Here is a 20019-nt window from a genome sequence, read left to right as displayed (position 1 = left end):
ACTGCTTTGACACTATTTTCCAAGCCATAATCTAAAACTCACATTGAAAATATCTTTCTTTAGTTGGTCATGGCATTATTTGGGCAGTAATGAAGGCTATGGAGCTTTAATTGCTCTCTGGGACATACCCCAATATGAATAAAACTGTTACAGGGTGCTCCTCTTTCTTGGACTGCTTCATCCAAGTCAAGACAAAAATTACCTGGGAAATGCAGAGCTTGCATTAAATAACATTTATTTTTAGATCTACATCTGGTCCACAGAAATTGGTTGACTGGCATTGAAATTGGTTCATCTTCTCTTTTGGACAAAACTCTTTGCTGAGACACATAATGTCACATTGTAAGTTCTGTGGTTGGTATGTTATTCAGACCATGCCCCATTGTTGACAGCTATTTTATAAAGCAAGATACTAGCTCAAACTCTCAGTGGGAGTTGAGACAAATTTTCAAGGTTTATACAAAAAAACCCTCAAAATACACATGCCAGAAATTCACTAGTGTCTCATTCAGAAAAACATCTAATTAACTGTATCACTCTTTAAAGTTTTATGTAATGCACAGAAACAAACAATACATATCCATGCCAAGATTACTTTAAATTTAAATGAGATCTAATTTGAACTGAATACACACTCAGAATCATAAATAGCAGCCATCCATGACGGTGCAGAAAAGCTAGGCATTTGTGGGATGCCTAGTGGGATGTTAACTGGTAGATTTGGTACTTTAGGGAGATTCACATTTGGTAGATTCACATTGGGCAGATTACTTGTTAAACTCCTGTGGAAGAAACAGACAGAAAGAAAAAATACCATAACAGTGACAATGCCGATGTAGCAGAAGCACATGACACTCAGAAACAAATCTGCAAAGTTCACAGCATGAGGACAGTTAAAAAACTAAAGCAAAACATTTCAGAAAGAAGCATGGGTATGGAAGCTTAAATGTACTGTGTTTGCAGTCTGCTATAAAATTCAAATTCCTTTCAAAAAAAGTAAAAAAAGAAGCAAAAAAAAAAAAGCAAACCAGAATGAAAAGAAGAATCACTAAGTGCAAATTAACAGAGAACTTAAACACCTGTGAAAATAACTGCACCTTCAAGTCCTGATACCATTTCAAAGTGCAGAGAGCAGCTTTTCTTCCAAAAAATCTCTCTTTTAAGGAAGAGTCTCAGTTCTTACATATACAGGCTTGATTAAAGCACTATATTAAGAGATCTGCTAAGGGACTGGAATATATAATAATTACTACTACTAATAATAATTAATAATATATAATTTATAATAATATATAATAATTTGAAATAATAGAGTCTGGAATTCCAGCCATAAGAGGTTTTTCTTGCCACCAAGCTCAATGGAGTTGCAATTTTGCTTCAAAACCTCTCTGTCTTAGACACTCCACAAATAAAGATGGGCTAATCTGGAGTGATGAAACAGTGAACTACAAGGTTCTTCCTCTGTGGAGACTCTGCCTTGATCCTCCCTTGAATTCCTGTGTGCAAAAAAAAAAAGGATTGTCCAGCCCCACTATCTGTGCACTGTGAATGAACTGCACTTTGTAAATAAATCCAGGACTAGTATGTGACCGTTCCATGGCTGGAAGTGGGCCACAAGGTGATCAAGATTTTCAAAGGTTAATATGAAGCATGTCTACTTGGGCATCATGACTTCAATCAGTATTTTCAGATGTGCAACTGTTATGCAAATACAGATCTTTAAAAAGTGGACAGCTCGTATTGTTTTAATGCAACATTCACTCCTGGAACAAGGTGTGTGTAACAGCACTGCATGCCCCAAGTTTGGAATCCACCCTGACATATTTCATTGTACCATGTCTCTAGATGCTGTAATTGGTCTAATTCTGCTTTAGCGAGTATCTCACCACAGTTATATTCTACATGCAAAATAAAAACATCAGGAGATCTGGGAATCAGCAAGACACAGAACTCAATTACCCAAGTCACATATTACCTGGCTCTCAGAAGAGAGGCCAGCTCCAGAAAAATGCCTCATTTCTGCCCTCTCCCAGGAACACTGACCCACTGGTACTGAACCCACAGGTGGTTTTACAGTCCCATGTGAGGAACAAAACCAGATGCTTTGACACCATTTTCCCCAGATTGTTACTCGGACTCAGTGAAAATGGAATCAGAAATTCAGGATTTCAGCTTCACCCTGCACTGCTGAAGCTACTGAAAGCTTTTCTATTGATGCACACAGGCACTGCTTCAGCATCCAAACTTGCCTGCTCTCAGTGACTGCACCAGGATATGCCACCTTTGGAGGTTCCTCCCATTCCCCTGGATTAAATGAGTTACTTTACTGACACCATTATCTGGATTCCTGTGAAACTATCCAATTATACACTGTGTCATTCAGGGCACATTAAAATCTTAGTAATTTCCCTGAGACATATTTGGCACTTCATTTCTTATTGCAAGTTTTATATATCAACCACCAAAGTAATGGAATTGAGCTGCCTGAATAAATGTTTCCTAACGCAACAGACGATGTGAACCACATCTCTGCAAGAGCTCAGCTTGTCATTGGTGGTGAATGTTAGGGAACAGACTTCATTCTTTGTGAATAAAATCCCTTGCTGGGGAGGAAAATCACAAATCAAAGTTTTTTCTAGTGAAAAAAAAAAACCCCACGACTGTGTTCTGATTTCTAATTATTACTATGATTCTTAGTAGATTCAACTTCCTGCTATCTGTGTGTTCCCTTTTTCAGGCAAACAGGAGAATTAACTATGTCACAAAGCTGCCCATTGTTTCCATTCATACTGTATCTGCTGCTAAGATGATATGACTATTGAATGAGACATATACTACATAGTGATTGAGAGAGTGTTAAATCTTCAGAAATGGCAGTGCATGTGGTTAGATACTGATATGGAATAAATAAAGAAATAGCAAGAGGTGGACAACATATAAATGTATAAGGAAAAGCAACTTAAATAACTTAGCCAGATGGTAAATACATAAATCAGAGGACCTTTGGTTTTAATATTAAAATTCAAGAAGTGACAGTGTTATATTAATAAAAACACTGTATTAATAAAATATGACTTCTAGAGTAAACAGTATACTATATTCACACGGAAACATATTTCTTTTATACAACACACTATTTTGCTGATGCAAGAATATGTTGCAAGAATAAGTTAGTACTCTTAAAACAAAACAAAACAGCAAAATAATGGAGTATATTATGTTAACATACAGTAACTAATATAAAAAAAAATATTCTCCTGAATTGACATGCACAGTTTTTCAGGTTCAACTGATCTAATTATCTGACTAACAGTTGCAGTGAGACCTCTAAAAAATGATTAATATTACCAACAAATGTTCCATGAAGCCTGCAATTGTTCAGACCATAAAACTACAGGTCGAAGATGAGAAACTGTTTCTAGAAGCCAGCCATGCCTATTTAATATAGATGGCTAAATATAACCTCAGCCATCAGGCAGGGAATGTGGGCATTTGCATCAACAAGATGAAGGCTGTCTGATTTAAGACGACTCAGCTTCAGGACTGGATCCTGATACATTTGATGAGAGGCACACACTCTGGAGCTGCACCACTTGTTTTCCTGGTATCTTCTGCTTCAGCCCTGTTTGTGTGTGTGAGCTGTGGAAATGGCTTTCACCTGGACTGTCTGCTGGGAAATTCTCAGTGCAAACAGACTGGCAATGTACCCCTGCACAACCTCCCAGCGCTCACGCTGTACCGCAGCACCGGTCACACGGAACGCGTCCAGTTGCAGCTCCCGCAGAGCTGCCCCAGCAATGAAAGGAGGGCAGAAAAATCACAGTATTTTTACTGAGCTGTCTCCTGGGTTCAGAATAGTGCTGAACGAGACCCTCGGCCACACCTAAAATGCTCAGTTCCTACAGGATGCCTGAAATGATTTAGTGATGGAAGACGCAAATGCCTGTCTCTTCCATCACTATAAACACTTGCAACCTCACTGTCGAGGCTGAGCAAATGCTCAAGAGCAAATCTTTTCACAAAAGCCTTGATGTGAAGCAAAGAGCTTGATAGTGAAGTAGGCAGTCAAATCTGTGCTCTTCCTGTGACTGACACCCAGAATAGTAACAAAAATACTCACTTTCACTACAGCGGTGCTTCTTTTCAGGGGAAACATTTTTCACTATCATTCTGTAGTTGTACAACCTTATAAAATTATTAGTATAATTATATTGTTCAAGTTCTGACATTTATATTAATGATACATTTACAAATAGTTTGCAAAGGGTTAGTGGGCAATTAACAGATGCTAAAGCCAGGACTACAGAGCGGTAGAGAGTGCGCTGGGTCAATGAGTAATGTCCTAGTCAAGCCACTGAAACTGGTTGTCATTGCATGAGCTTTAGCATTTGCTCAAAAAGATCTTTCAACACAGACACACACACAGAGACACACACACATACGTGTCAGCTGGCTGCGAGATAAATCAGCACTCTCCGAGAAGCTAGCATGAAAAAAACCCATTGCAAACCCTACTTTTCCAAGACCTCTCAACTCACCAGAGAACAGACCTACTCTGTATCCTGCATACTTGGATGACTGTGCGAAGGACAAGTGTTCCACATTTCTCTGCGTGGATTCATACAAGCGCACCAGCTGCTCTAGCTATAGGGCACGGACCCCCTGCAAATTCAGCAGCTCTGCAGAGGCAGATTACAGAGCCCTCATGAGCACATAACATCCATGCTTTTCCCCCCTAATTTTTTTTCAATACTTAACAGTATCTCTCTCTCTCACTGTGATTTCTATACCTAACTCCTCAGAGCATAAGGTGCAGAGTATTCAGCAATGAAAATAGAAGAAATACATGCTTGCAAACTGCCATCTGGTCAGGTTATGGAGGGCTACATATTTCAGCCTTGACTGCAAACACAAGTACAGAGAAACCCTTTCAAAAGATTCTGCGTTGTGGAATAATTTCTTGGTTAAGAGGAGATAATGAGATTTCCTTCTCATAATGCACTGTAGAGATCCAGGACAACAACAAGCTTGGTGGAACGGTCAGCTTTGATGATCTGTCTTTGCTGGCCAACTTGAAGGTCTATCTCCAAAGCAGAGGAAAGCTGTAGAAGAACATTCTGCAGTGCTCCTGATTTCCAAAAAAAGCTCTGCTGGAGAGGTGTCAATAGAAGGTCAAAATTTGGTTGGGAACTGGCTGCTCCAAACTATTTGAGAATCCATGGCCAAAAATGCAACTGTTCTACAGTATGGACATGTGGGGTGAGAAGAGAGTAGATTTCAGGAGGGCAAATCAAACAAAATAAGTCTCTAACCTGAATTTTTCTGCAAGTTCCCTGTCGATCAGACAAAGAGGAGCAGGTGGTCTGCCCAGGAGGCAAAGATGAAGATGCCTTAACATTTAGTTCTGAACAGCACATGAAAAATGTCTTAAGATCCTAGGAATGACACTCCTCCTTTCCTTTGCACTGTATGTGGCACCCTCTGGCACTCACTGGTGCCTCCCTTCACCAGGCCACATCACGTTGAGCCAGCATTTGCAACTCACACTTTTGTGTGCGAGACATAAGAACAAAATATCAACACGTGAAAAAAAAACATGGTGCATCTTTTCACCAGATGGACAGAAGCTTCTCATGGAAAGCACCCACTTTCCTGCTGGAAGAAATCTTTTAAATACCCAAGTCTGTAAGAGAAAGAGTCCATCCTGGGCTTTTGCTTGGAGATGCAACGCTCAAAGCATGCTGTAACTGGAACTCCAGAAGGGAATAACCATCACAAGAGAACTAAGAAAAGATCTTTTATAACTATCAGAGATAACTTGGAAATGATAGATGCTGGCATCCCCAGGGACAAAGCATTTTGACAGGCAAGTAGCACATCCAAGTACTTATGGACATCTATAGTTAACTCCCTGAAGTCATTAAAAAGCAAAAAGATGTCAGCTTCCAATAAAAGAAAAAAAGGCAGAATGATTTGTTTATTGAGTGCTTGACCCAGGTGAACAGGTACACAGAGTTAACTGCTTCTGTTTCATAACAGACAAGGAAATACATATTTTTCACTAAAGCAGAGCTCTGAAACTGAAGTTAATGCTAACTTCGAAGTGCAATTCTGCTTGAAGGAGTGGCTGTAAAAATGGCATTCTCCTACTCGAAAGATCTATTTCTTGTATGTTTTCTGGGTCACATCTGCTTATTTGAAACAAGATTTTTTAGAATCTTTAATCCTGTTAGCCTGCAGACCAAAGACAGCAAATGGAAAGTGAGAGAGGCTCCTGAATGCCAGCCACTTAACCCCACTCAAAACAGAGGGGATGATCAGGTGTCAAGAAAAAGCCCGAGATTTGGCAGGCAGAATCCTTACGGATGCTGAGGATGCACAAGAAAGAAAGGAAAAAACCTGGGTACTCAGACTCCAGGTTGCATATGGGAGGCTGGCTGCTGAACAAAATCTCTTTTCCTTATAAACGGAACATATTTGGTGTGAAAAGCCCTGAAAGACCACACGTTCTTTTATACAGCAACCTCTGAGAGCGCGGTGCCGTTTCACTTCGCCTAGAGAGTGACAAAAAAAGCGAAGAAAAGACTCTCTCCAGAGGTCACCTGGTCCCAGTTCCTGGTCTGAGGCACTGCCAGGCTCATCTTCCTTGCAAAGGGTCCATCTTTCTCTTTTAATATCTTTATTAGAAGGAAAAGTCAGCTACATCCTTTTGTAGGATCTGACTTGGCTTTATAGAGCAAGCATGACAGGGTTCAGCAATGCTTCAAAACCTGTGAAATAACAACAGTAATCCAAAGCACATGTCACATTTTTATCATTCACCAGCTCTTGAGTTCAATTTGGGTTTTTCTCAGGCTCCCAATTTCTTGCTGGTAAACTCCTAGCTTTCCAAATGTAAGAAATGATTACGCTTGAATCATCTTGCCCGTGTTTCACTTTGGTTTCTGCACATCTAATCCTACAGGCAGGGGAGCTGGGACTGACAGAGCTGCCCTGGACATGGGGACATGTGCAGCCACCAGCCATGGGGCTGATGTCAGAGGCACACACTGCACTATCCCCCCCACAGGGTGGGTGGAAAAAATGAGTATTGAGAATAAATACAGCAATGACTCACAGGGGTTATAGGGCTGGAACTGAACACAGTGAAGCGAGATTTTTTTGTTCTGAAAAGGAGCTGTGCGAGCTCAAAAGCAGCATTGGAAAAGGCCTTTTAGAATGGGTTCCAAAAAGCCATGGCAGTTAAGAAAGTTTTTCCATTTTCATGCTTCCCTGTTCAAAGGCACACGGTTCAAACTGAGGCAGCAATGCATTTCAAAAAGCCAATACCACTTCCCTCATTAACCTGAAAACCCTGAAGAGATCAGGCCTCCTAGATTATAGCATTGAACTAGAATGTTTAAAGCATTTTCTACATGTCCAGTCTAACGGTCGCTAATTCACCTCTATATGAATCTCCATCCATTTGCACCCAAATTCCGATTGTATCAAAGGAGGTTTCCTTACTTTACTGGCTCCCATGACTCCCGCTCAAAGCCCCTGTGAATTGACTGTGCAATTGAGGACTCCATCAGATCGACATATCTAACAACAAGTGGAGCAAACAGGTCTTGGAGGTGTTTGTGGAATTTTCCATTGCACAAATTATCTAGAATAGATAAATAAAAGTATAGTAAGACACTACTGTTACTACAACCTCTGTAACAAACCACAGCATCAAACACAGAATTTGTCAGTGAACAGGAAAACTTCAAGAACATAACAGGAGCCAGAGTTCATGACACAGACAGCAGGAATAACTTCTTACTCCAAACAAATAAACAGACAATGAACCTTCTTTTCCATTAATGTCAAACTGACAAATACATTATCACTTCCTGTGAATAAAACCAGTGTAAGAAACACAGCATGGCAAACATTATGGCTTTAGCAGGTGGGAGAATAATTTCTTCTTTGGTTGCACAGTACCATGATGCTGGAACTTGCCTTCTGAGGATGAGTCCCTGGCTTTTTACACGGAGTCTTAGAAAGCTAGCTGGGGTCCTGGTCTAGGACCTAGCTAAGGCAATGCCAATTTTACCACCAGCTCCCCAGGGAGGGTTGGACTACCCAGGAAAGTGCCAAATCCTCACATGGGTTTTGAAAGCATGGGCCCAAGTGCTTCGGAGAATTGCCTTATTTCACAAAGCACTTTTCTTCTGAACTACTCCTGCTTCCATTTACTTTAATATTTTCCTCCCTTCAACAGAATCTTAAAGCAGGGATTGTTTTTCTCCATGCTAAATAAATGAGGTACACACATATAAAACAATACACACATTTAATGACAGTAAGATACAGAGTACCTAATTCCCTCCTTATCAGGCAGCCATTACCAAGAGACTTGAGAAGATGAAGCAAAATAAAAGTTCAACTTCCCACCTTTAAATCTGCAGCGACTTAAGGGGTGTTCTTATTTTCTAGGCAACGGAATAAAATCAAGCTGATGCTAAAAGAGTTTGTAAATCTGTAACTCTCTACCCATCTCAGTTTTCTGTGCAGTAAGGAGAGGCTGAAAGCATTATCAGTAACCTGAGCCGCCCACTGAAGAGGAAATGATCAGAATACAAAATACATACAGTCGCTACGGAGGGAATCGTTTATGAGCTGGAAGAGCGGGAAGCTGTCCCAGGTGTCTGGGGGTTGCACCTCTAACGCTGCATCCATATCCACTGCAAACAGGGACAGGAAGGTCTCCGCATGCTCAACCATTAGGTCTGACCACCAAGCAAAGGCCTTCAGAGTTGGTAGAAAAAGATAATAAAAGACGTGTATTAGTTCTAATAAAGCACAGGGAAAGATGTTAGGCCACATAGCTTTAAAAAAAAAAAAAAAAAAAAATTGCATCTCATGGAAACTACCTTTATTGTAAAGAGAACAGTGCTTTGCTAGCCTGCACAGGCAGTGCAAATCACAGAATTGGGAGCTGCTGTTCTAACAGAAAGGTTTCTTGTAGAGGATCTCTCCAGAGCTCCACTGTAAAGGCATGCAGGTGTAATGTGGCAGAGAATGTTTCATCTGTTCAATTTACAATAAATGACTAAATTCATCATTAATGATGCTAATTATCAGGAAAAAAAGCTACTAATTCTTATTTCTAAAGTACAGAAATTTGGGAGTTTCTTCACTGTGCCTGTAAGTTTTCTGATGCGTTTTTCAACAGCTTAAATTCTACTTGGATTCACTACTTGCATTTGTCTTGAAAATATAGAAACCTGAGACATTAAAAGCTGTCCTAAATCATTCACACTCTGTTTTAAAGATACTTCAAGCATCACCAGTAAAAGTTATTACAGCACTGTTCATTTTATATGGTTAGCTAACACACTACCACCTTCATGATGCTACTGATTAGGTACCCATTACAAAGCTCTACTATCAACATGCCAAGGTGGAAAAAAAAATATCTACGGCAAGCCTATATTTTCACAGAGGCAGGAAAAACATATGTCTAAACTTGAAAACCAAAAAATATCAGTGAGGTAACTCATTCTCATGCACATGGGTCCTCAAAATTTGCTGTGCGGGCTCTCTGAGGTGACATTCACATCATACATGGCTCAGATGTGAATGCTGAAAATGCATGCATGCGTGTTCAGTAGTCACTTCTGGCTGGGAACATGCAATATGAGAAGAGCTGTCCATAGGACCATGTGCTGTCACTTTGAAGTGACAGGAAATTACTCGGTGACTTAAAGGAGCTAAGGAACAGCTTCACGGCACTTGGCAAGAAAAAGAAACCTCTAGCTTAGGCACAAGAGTGGAGATGAAACGGAAGAGATTGGGAATGGAGAAATCCATTTGAAGAGGAATTGCCAGTCAGGGAGGAGCATTTCTTGCAGGTTTTAGCAGACATGAATAAGCAGAATGGGCTTTCACTCTCTCAGGGTTGAGCTTTGATTCACTGATGAAGAAATGCACTGATGTGCACAGCACAACTCCAGCTACTGGTTCACTTGGTCATGGACAGGGCACAGCACCCCCAAAACAAGTTACTGCCATAATTTTTCCTGTTTTGGCTCAACTTTTCAGCTTCCAGTGATACTGGCAAGGGGTCTTTGGAACTATTTCCACTCTTTCAATCCTTTAAAACATAAAGCAGACTGACACTGCCCTGCTATTATTCCATGAGTTGATATAAAATTGATGTGAAATCACGGACAGATAGGGCGTTGCACTTGGCATTCTCTTCCCAGATCACATCCAAGATGTAAAATAACCAAAATAACCACACAATCCCCAAACTAATCTTAGTATTGGGTCTGCCCTGTAATGGGGGTGAAGATGTGGACGAGGTGAGCAGTGCCATGGAGGCACAGCTTCAGTGTCTGCCCACACCTGAAGCAGCAACACCAGCAGGTGAGTGTCCCAGTGGTCAGGGCACGGGGACAAGGTGGCTATGGCAGAGTCCTTTGTCTGCAAACTGTCCTCAGCTTCAGGCCCATGGAAGAAGCTGCCCAGCTCTGCTGCTGCATCTCCTGCTTGGGGATGCTCGAGGGCACAGAGGTAGTGGTGACAGTGGCCCTGGGCGTCTGCAGAGCCATCACTCTGGAAAAGCCATAACCAAGGTGAGGGAGCCTGTGTGGGGCTGAGCGTGGGGCAGTGCTCTTCTGCTCTTCAGCTCTTCTCCACATTTGGTGCTGGTGTCCAGCCAGGCACAGGGCTGAATGCCAGTGAGTGCCATGCTGGGAGGCAGCAAACAGCTGAGAGACCACAGGGGAACCAAACCCATCGAGACACAGGTGTGCTCCTGATGCCTGCTCCAGCCTGCTCACAAAGGTGGGCAGGAAAGGAGCGCTGCGGAGCACTGGGGCTGTGCAGGGTCCTTTCACATTAGCCACGCCTGGCTCTGGTTTCCAGGGAGGCTGTCCTTGCTCTGATGTGATTTCTCTGGCTGTGCCTCTGCCTGCCCAGAGCCTGCCATGCTGGCACCCACCCCACACTGCCCAGGCATGGAGCGACCGCTACGGAGGACCGATGGCAACTGATATTTGGGGGGAAGGGAAAAGAGGGGAGGCCAAAGAATGTCTTCTGTAACAAATCCCAACATAGAGACTTCAGAGTCCTGCAGTAAGAACCTGCTTCCATGAAAAGGGGAAAAAAAAGAGCTATTTTAAAAAAAGAAAAGCATGTGATCATTGGTGGAAAAAAAAATTGCCCAAACCAGTAACAGTTTCTTTTTTGCTTGAAAAGTCAAATTTTAACTCTGTAATTCTCTAACTTATGAGAGTATCCTCAACCTTCTCCCTAATTTCTGTAAGTAGGATTGGTAACACCATACTTAGAAAACCTCCTTCAAGATGGTAACATTCCATTTATTTACCATCTACTTACCTGCTTTGCTTAAATAATAATGTGAAGGGGGGGGAAAGTGTGCTTTCTAGCCAAACACACCTATTATTGTATATTTTACACATGGATACACATGTATATATGTATGACCTCAAGGAGTTAAGATACATATATACATATACACATATGTATACATAGAGAGAGAAAACATAAGTTTAAAAACAGGTGAATGGCATTGTCTCTGGCATCTGTCATCAGCCATCCAGAGGAAGGGAAAGGGAGCTAGGAGACATCTGATGGGAGAGCTGATACAATGACAGAGACCTCCTGCTCCCGGATTACAGACATGGGCACATGGATTCTGCTGTTTCTGCCTGTGCTGGGCTGCTTCCTTCTTATGGGTAAGACAAACCCAACCGACTAGACACGATACTCCTCTTGTAATGATTTTTGAACAAGCTCTGAGTGTTATTTTCTACATTCTCATTAGGGAGTCTGCCTGGATGTCCACATGGGTAAAAAAGGGGGCATGTGTTAATTGCAAAAACTATTGCTTTTCAGTAAAGTAAGGCATTTCTTCAGTAAGCAGTGCAATTAAATTTTCTGCTGAATAACTGAAGTAGACCAAAGAGTAACACCTCACAGGTCAAGCCTTCTTCAGGTGAGTGACAACACAGAAAAAAAAGTCACCTGGAATTAAATGGGGGGGGAAAAAGGTGTAGTACCTCAGCAATGCTCACTGCACTGTGACAGCATAATGTGGCTACAACACATAATAAAAATCAGTGATAAACCACCCAGCCTCTTCTCTTTTTTCCCTGGGTACAATTCAAAGTGTGCAGAGAGCTGGCCAACTGCCTGTGCACTGCTGAAATGCCACAGCCACCCTCAGGACAGGGATTCAAAAATGTACCGACAGTGTGCTGGGCTTCTGGAGAGAGATGGATTTCATCCTTCCAAGTCACCCTTCAGAACAGGGGACCGGGATGCCTCCTATCTGTGTTGGCATTAACCTTCTGTCTCTAATCAAAACCTTGTGACACAAAAGATGCTGGAGAACAGTTCTGAGCCTTCCTCCTCATGTGAGGATCTTGGCAGCGTGGCTGGCTGAGTGTGACTGGTCCTGCAACTGCTTCCTCTTTTCAAAATAAGCCGTGTTTTAAAAAACAGCTCCTTCCCAGCTGGTTGTACATCCAGCCTGTGCTGGTGAGGAGTGGAATAAAACCATTTTTGTACAAGCATAGCGCTCTCAAGCACCCCTTGCTTTAGTAAAAAGGAGGTTTATTTCACTCTTCACCCCATATATTCTCTCTCTACATATAAATACTGTATATCCAGTACAAGGCACATACAGACAAAACCAGAGGAAGACCACTACCATTCTAGGCACTCGTGTAGTACTGAGCCCATCTCCACCACAGTGTACTAGAGGTCGGGTGAATGCAAACGACAGGTAACAACAGGCTGAGGAGCGAGTCCAGGCAGGTAGGGTTGTGTTGGGATGTAACTGCAGCGCTCGTAAAATATACCCATTGCTGCATGCATGGACTGGACTGCTATGCCACATTTACCCTCCTGTGTCAGGCTACCAGCTCCGCAAGCAGCCGACCCAAAGTTGCTGTTACATTCCTCGGTCAAAGTTACGGAAGCGAGGGCAACCAGGGTAAAATCCCAGTAGGAAACATGGCACTGAGAGGGCATGCACGGAATATGACAGGAGTGACTCGTTTCATTCGGTTTAGTCACATACCTCTTTCCCCTGCCAGGATCATCCAAGATTGAATGAACAGTAGAAAAACAGGGAGGAAATTTAAATATGTAATCAGGCATTAGTTGGGTTTTGTGGATTGCTGTGTACTATCAATAAGTAAAACTATACTGCATATTTAATACACACTGGAATGATTTTCAGGTGATTGTGAAATTATTTATCAAATGCTCTTAATGCAAAATATTGTGAGTATATCTATATCTATATCTATATCTATATATCTATCAGTGGGAAGAAAAAGAGAAAATAGTGAAAGAGTGCAACAATACCTACTGTCATAAACAATAACTGTTCACTCTGAATTTTAAAATTATTAACTTCTCAATACGCATTCAAGAGCACCAGATTTACAGAGAACTCAGGGCTGAATCCTGCAAATACTTACATGGGTATGCAACATCACCTGCTTAGGCAGAAATGTCCTGATGTGCTGAGAGCAGGACTACAGCCAGCCATGCCAGCTGCCTGTGGGATCAAGTGTTTCCAGGATCAAGCCTCACGATTTTCTGGTGTATATTTGACTATGACATGGTCTCAGTGGTTTTAAAACATGAATCTTTCTGTCAAGGTGCTTCAAAGAGTTAGAAGTGGTTGTATTAGGCCTTAGATAACCCAGACAATGAGTAACAGAGCACAGTTCATCCTAACCTCTGTGACTAGCAATTGAGGTATTCCCAATAAGTCAAAGCAGAAGAGGCCAAAAAGAAACCAGGTGAGTTCATCATGTACTGGAGGGGCCCAGGGAGACCCCAGGAAACAACCTGAATTCTCAGAAAGGGGCAGAAAGGAGAACTGTTCTGTTTAGTTGCAGTTGTCCTTGCTCCCCTCTGGACAGCAGGAGTGGCAGGTGTGGCAGGGACCCTGCTCATGCTGGCTGGAGGCACACACACAGGTTATGAATTAGAAATATGACCTTTCTGGAAAGTGGACAGGCTTGCTCTTGCAGGTAGTTGGTGGTGACTATTTTGGCCAGATTCAGCTCCTGCTGGCACTGTCAGAAAGGCTGCAAACTGACATCGAGGAGAGCACAACTCAATTAATTCATCCTTTGGCCCTCCCTCCCCTCTGAAAACACAATCCTCCTGAAGTGTACTTTGCCTTCTTGAGTACTTGAGCATACTTCCAGCTTTTAAAAAAGATAACCCAGCACCAGTTGGGAAGACATCACACAAATACATAAACTCCTGCCGGATCCTGTGGAAGACCTGGGGGGACACGCCGGGGACGCTGCTCACCTCTGCGTGGTGCTCTTCGTTTTGCTGTAGGACTTCAATTACCAACTCTGCCAGACGTATTGTATCTTCTAACTTTTTAGCTGGAGTGACTAACCGGCCTACATTCTCTGTAGTACAAGAACTCAAGTTAAAAGGAAGGCAGGGTGAAAAGCTAGATGAACAGTAAGTTATTTTAGAGGTTAAAAAAAACCCATAATATTCTGCAGCTCTGAAGATCTTTTCATGCATATGTTAAATGCTTATATAATTAGTACTGAGCAAACCAGAAAGCCACATTCGTTATTATACTATGAAAATACAGTGCTCCAGCTCCAAATTTCACAATACTGTCAGAGTTGGTTTGCTTTATGATGGCACTTTATTAGCTCAAATAAGAACATCACATTCCCTAAAGACAGCATCTGGCCATTAACGTATGAACAGTATGTATCCTTTGATGTAGATGATGCTATTATAGGAATCATGTCTATATTATTTAAAAGTTCTTTTAAGAAGATCAATTAAAACAAATCTGTCTGCACTTGTAATAAATTGTCAGACTCGAGCAATTTAAATGTCACCTGCTACTAAAAGCAAAACTCGCAGGTCTGTCTTGCTCCAGGATTTAACTCCACAAGGGTCAGGAGTTATGCATGCTGGAGGGAGTGAAAAGTGGTAAATCCCACGCTCACAGGTAAGATTTATATGGGAAAAGAGATGCAACTTTACAACAAAAACCCCGCAAAACAAACCAAAGAGTTTAAATCCTGGAGCTTGGTGTTTACCTATGTTGAGTTATTTTGCAGTGTTTTCTGAAAACTATAAAAAATAATTAAAATGTATTTTTCCAGGTAATTTATATTATGAATAACACATTAAAAATATGAGATGCTAAAAATAAGGAACATTCAGAGTATTTCACTAGAAATAATGTAGAGGAAAAGAAAATAATCACAATTTCCCTGAACGACAGCTTCTGCAGAGCTGACCACAGGCACATCCAGGTCCCAGACCCAGTTCTCCTGAGCAGCAAGGGCAAAGAGGGGAATTTCACTACAGCTCATACCTCTGCATCCATAGGTATTTTGGCATCTCCATGGTATCAGACAGCAGCTCACTGTCTTGGGGTGTGCAAACTCTCCCTGTGATGGTTGTTCAGAGCAGGAGTGGTGTGGGAGACCTGCCCCCTTGGGATCCATATGCCAACAGGCCAGGTACTGACAGGGCATCTCACTCCAGCCTTCCACACACCCTGTTTTTTCCCTAGTGTTTTGGTCTTGTTTACTGGTGGGACAGAAACTTGAGGTTGCACAAATTCTGCTTTCTCACCCGGGGAGAAACCACTGCCTTGCTGAAGGCTCAGGAAACTTCCAGGACTTCATTTGCCCCCTCAAAGTCCTGCCAGCCCCTTGTTTTTCCTGAATACCTGTTTACAGGTTACACAATTCCCATGAAAAGGAAAGCTGCATGTTTCAGGACAGTCCCAAATGTGGCTGGTTTTTGGAGGAGCTCAGCAAGCTGGAGTCTGGCACTGTAGAGGCTCAGCTTGGCTGAGGGATGGTAAAGCACCATGCAAATGAACTCTACAGTTTTACTCATTTATGGCACTGATAAGGGCCTTGGGTGTTTCTCAAGTTTTGCTGCTGTTTCTTGTATCATTTGAAACAAAAAAAATAATCAAGGTTCCCCTTAATATAATTTACTGAGCAAATACTGAAATTGGAGAGTTCCTGGTTAACTCCCCAGTCTGTCCTATACTATCTAGCACCTCAATGGCTACAAGAAGTAGAAATCACTTCCTTTTGCAAAAGGAGCCCAAAGGCAGGTCCCTCAGCAAGATCTGGTTGTTTCTGCACCTCTGAAGCCAAGGGAAAGCTTTTCCATTGATCAATGCAGCATCAGGCCCATTCTCATTTGCAACATTGATCTGCTCTCAAATATAACTAAAAGACAAAAGTGTTAATAAGAACAACTGCTCAAAGATGCTGTCTTTAAAGAAAATATTGATGCTTATATAACTTTGGCAGCCAGCAGATGTCAATCTTAATTTTTTTCCTTCTTATTTTAAATATTTCCCTGGTTAAGTTACTATACATCAGAATATTCTGCTAAGATAGCTGGAGCACTGACAGTTACATGAAACGTATACGATATACTTATCAAACATTTCATCCAACATCATGTAAAGCTCATACATATTTATAGTTTCCATGCAAAATGTTATGCAACAACAATGTTATTTTGTGCTGACGTTGATATTTGAAAATGTTGCATATGTCAGACATTGCTAGACAAAAAAATGTGGACATTTTGAAATAAATGCTACCTCTAAATCTCTAAAACCTACCACGTCGCGCTAGGTGTTCTGTATAAAGCTGCATATGAGGACTAGCTTTCTACTGCTACACGAGCGGCTGCTAGACTAGAAAACCACTGAATAAAAGAAAGGAAGACTATTACAGTACTTGGCGGCTGTTTGGCCATGCCTTTGAGCATATGATCTATCATGTTAGTCTGCGTTTGAGGAGATGATGGTGGCCCAGCCGGCGGCTTGGGCTTGGGCGGACGGGCTGGTTGTGCATGACGGAGAGAGAGAGAGACGCCAAAAGTAAAGAGACAAAATGACTTTATAAACAGTGACAAAAAGATGGGAATTTCAAAAGGAACATAAGCAGAAATGATCAAATACAAATGGAATAAGCTGCTGGGCTTTTGCTTATCGGTATTTGGGGTATTATATGGTAATGACACCGTTTGACAACACATATTCTAGAAGTCAGCAGATTCGAACATCCTGAAGTAGCGTGCAATCAGAAAGATAAAAATTCAATGCAAGTATGAAACCACACTCGCTGCAGTCACACGAGGAGACTGAGATGGGTTAATTCAGTTAAAACTCTGGAATTCAGAAAAGGTGAACTAAAAAACACGACTTGAAGTCGGCTCCCCAGTACTTAGGCACGTTTAGCAATAGAATAATGAGCCATAAGAATTAATTGCTTTGCAAATATCAATTACACATTTTAGAATTAAACGTCACTGTTGGTTAAAGGGAGCTATAAAATATTCTTGTGCAATTTAAACATGTAAAAAAATCTGTCACTTAAAAATGTGTGGTTCCTGATCGTTTCCAGCTCATTTAATTATTTTCAACTTGGAATTCTAGTGGCTTTTATATTCTGGGTTGAATCATATATAAAAACTTGCCAGCTCTATCAAATATGTTACTTGCTATTCCAAATGTTAGAATACTGCAATCAGGACTTGACCCATCTGTCATATAGTTTACAATATCAGCATAGGAAAAATTCAAAGAAAATAGCCTTTCCTTTTACATACACCCAGAGAATAAATTATATACTGTGAATATATTAACACAATAGTTTCTATTCCTTTTAATAACAGTTTTTAGCAGCATTGTGACTATTTTTAATCATGTCATTTGCAAGGAATCTGGCATATTTATCTGGACATTCTATTGCCAAAAGTCCTTGCCATTTTGCTTGCATTTTCCAGTGGGGGAAAAAAAAAATCAGTTGGCTTGTGCAAAGGAGATTTCTGATTGCTTTTATTTCTCACAGAACTGTAACACTTATCGAAGTATAATAAAGAATATTCGAGTAAACCATTAAGGAGTGTGAGTTAGGCTGGTGCCCCTCTCCATACACAGGGGTAGATATACATACATACATAAAAACACACACAATGCACACACGTGTGCACGTGCACACTCACACACACACATTTTTAATCTTTTAAGCTGTGTAATGATTAATTCAAACTCTCAGATTCAAGCTACTGGCTTTCTTTCTTTTCCTTGTTTTCTTACAACAGGAAAAACAAACCTATTCATTCATCTCTGGAGTAATCCTGATCTTTGTTCAATGTTTACCAAGGGTGACTTTGTCCCCAGAAACAAACCTCTCAGGCTCAAGTGACAAAAATAACTGCTTTTTGGGCATTGGCCTAATGACTTTTTCTCTACTTTAAAACATAAGCAAGAATTCAATTTGGCTATGCACTGATTGCTCCTGAGCTTGACATGGAAATGTAGGAAGAATATTTTACTGCCCATCTCTATGGAGAGAAGTTTGTGCCAAGGTCTCTGGATGGAAAGGGATGGTGGGGAGAGGGAATTGCACATCTCCTCTCACCCATGTCTGACAACCACAGGGTGGAAACCCCTCACTACCCAGGGGAGTCTGTTGGGTGGCAAATTTGGGGGTGTCAAAGACAGAGAGCTCTTCCTAAGAGTGCCAAAGCCAATGTGAAAGGAATCTGAGTTGCACAGCATTGCACACCTCAGCACTGCAGCCCTCAAGCATCCTTAAATGTGGAGTCCAGCCCCTGCATCCCTAACAGCTACCCATCCAAAAATAGCTCTTAGGCTTCACAGACATCCAGACTCCAGAGTGTTGAACGGGCCCGATTAGCACAAGTGTTTTCTGTCCTAGGGAAAAGTCATTAATAGAGAAGGAGGAGGAGGAGGAGAAAAGGCAAGAGATGCAGCAGCATCTTCACGAGTCGCTAGTGCAGCGCGTACAGAACAGCTTGGAGGAGGCTCCCGCTGTGCAGTTGTCAGCACAGTGCCCTGGGGTGGCTCTCACTTCTCTGGGGGGCCTGTGAGAGACCCCTCCAGCACCTTACCCTGCTCCTGGCATCCCCCCACCACCACCCGCTCTTGGAAACAGGCTCCCACAAGGCACTGGAGCAGGCTAAGAAACAAACTCTTGATATAATTCTGATCTGGCCCAATCTGCACAAATATTCAGCTTTTTTCACACATTTCAGCTTTTCAGACCCAAATTCAAGGCTCTTGCATGATGGTTGCAGAACCACCTGGAGCTGAAGGAGGGGAAGGGTTCTCTCTGTTCCTGGGGGCACTGAACACTCATAAGCCCCACCTCATGCTTTTCTTTGTCATCTCTTTATTGCAAGAACATTTAAATTGTTTAATTGTGAAATCGTTTAATTTCCTCTGCAAATTTAAACAGAAATGGGGTTGTGACAGCCCTGCACTAGGAGGCACCAGAATTCATATACTTCTCTAGCTCCAGGTCTCAGAGATGACAAGTGAGGTCCTTTCAGGGACTCAGCTCCTGCTCAGAGCAAGGGAAATGTGTGAGGCTGGGCGAGTTTTACAGCACTTGCTAGTTATCAGCTGTGGTGTATGGCAAGTTTTGTTTCACTTTAGCTTTTCTTTTTCCCTGTCCTTTTCCTCTCTGATCCCTCACTACAGCCAGTTTAGTATCAGAAATGCTCTTGTACCTGCTGCTCATGTGTGTCAGATGAGTTTTAAACACCTTCATCACTGAAATCAGAGCCAGGAGCAGCTTCTTACTGCCTGACAAAGTGCTTTCCTGGACAAACTTCTAAAGGTTTTTATGCTTCTGCATGACATATAAAATACTTGCAGAAGCTCAAATTACTTGGGAAAATTCTGGGTTTGTGCTTGCAATGAGCTTCAGCCTGCAATAACAGGTATATTGATAAATCTGTGCTACTTCGGGAATAGATATTGCATACATTTCATTGTGTGTGACTCTGTACAGACTGGAAGATTTTTAAACTATGTATTTCTCCCTCAGCACCATGATTTCTGCTACATGGGTTACTAACACATCAGCAACATTAAGAATTACACTTGCAATAGGAGAAGAATATGATTGACTTTTCATATTTTTTAGAAGCATAGCCACTGGT

The 20019-nt window shown here is 41.7% G+C and overlaps 1 protein-coding gene across 16 annotated transcripts in view; it reads right to left on the bottom strand.

The window, feature by feature from the left end:
* Positions 1-20019, bottom strand: part of CADPS (calcium dependent secretion activator) — a 206313-nt gene that overhangs the window by 41567 nt on the left and 144727 nt on the right. For 9 of the 16 annotated variants that reach the window (XM_086846973.1, XM_086846974.1, XM_086846975.1 and 6 more), the window contains 4 exons: positions 14338-14444; positions 8619-8775; positions 7507-7648; positions 636-782 (listed from right to left, as the gene is read on the bottom strand). In XM_086846973.1, coding sequence (XP_086703099.1) covers positions 636-782; positions 7507-7648; positions 8619-8775; positions 14338-14444 — 553 coding nt within the window. The remainder of the gene's footprint in view (positions 1-635; positions 783-7506; positions 7649-8618; positions 8776-14337; positions 14445-20019) is intronic. The other 7 variants (XM_086846981.1, XM_086846982.1, XM_086846983.1 and 4 more) reach the window with 1 other exon arrangement.

This window comes from Cyanistes caeruleus, chromosome 11 (assembly GCF_971803275.1).
Source record: "Cyanistes caeruleus chromosome 11, bCyaCae1.hap1.1, whole genome shotgun sequence".
Lineage (NCBI taxonomy): Eukaryota > Metazoa > Chordata > Aves > Passeriformes > Paridae > Cyanistes > Cyanistes caeruleus.
Note: the sequence above shows the minus strand (reverse complement) of the source record. Positions and strands in the feature narration are given on the sequence as shown.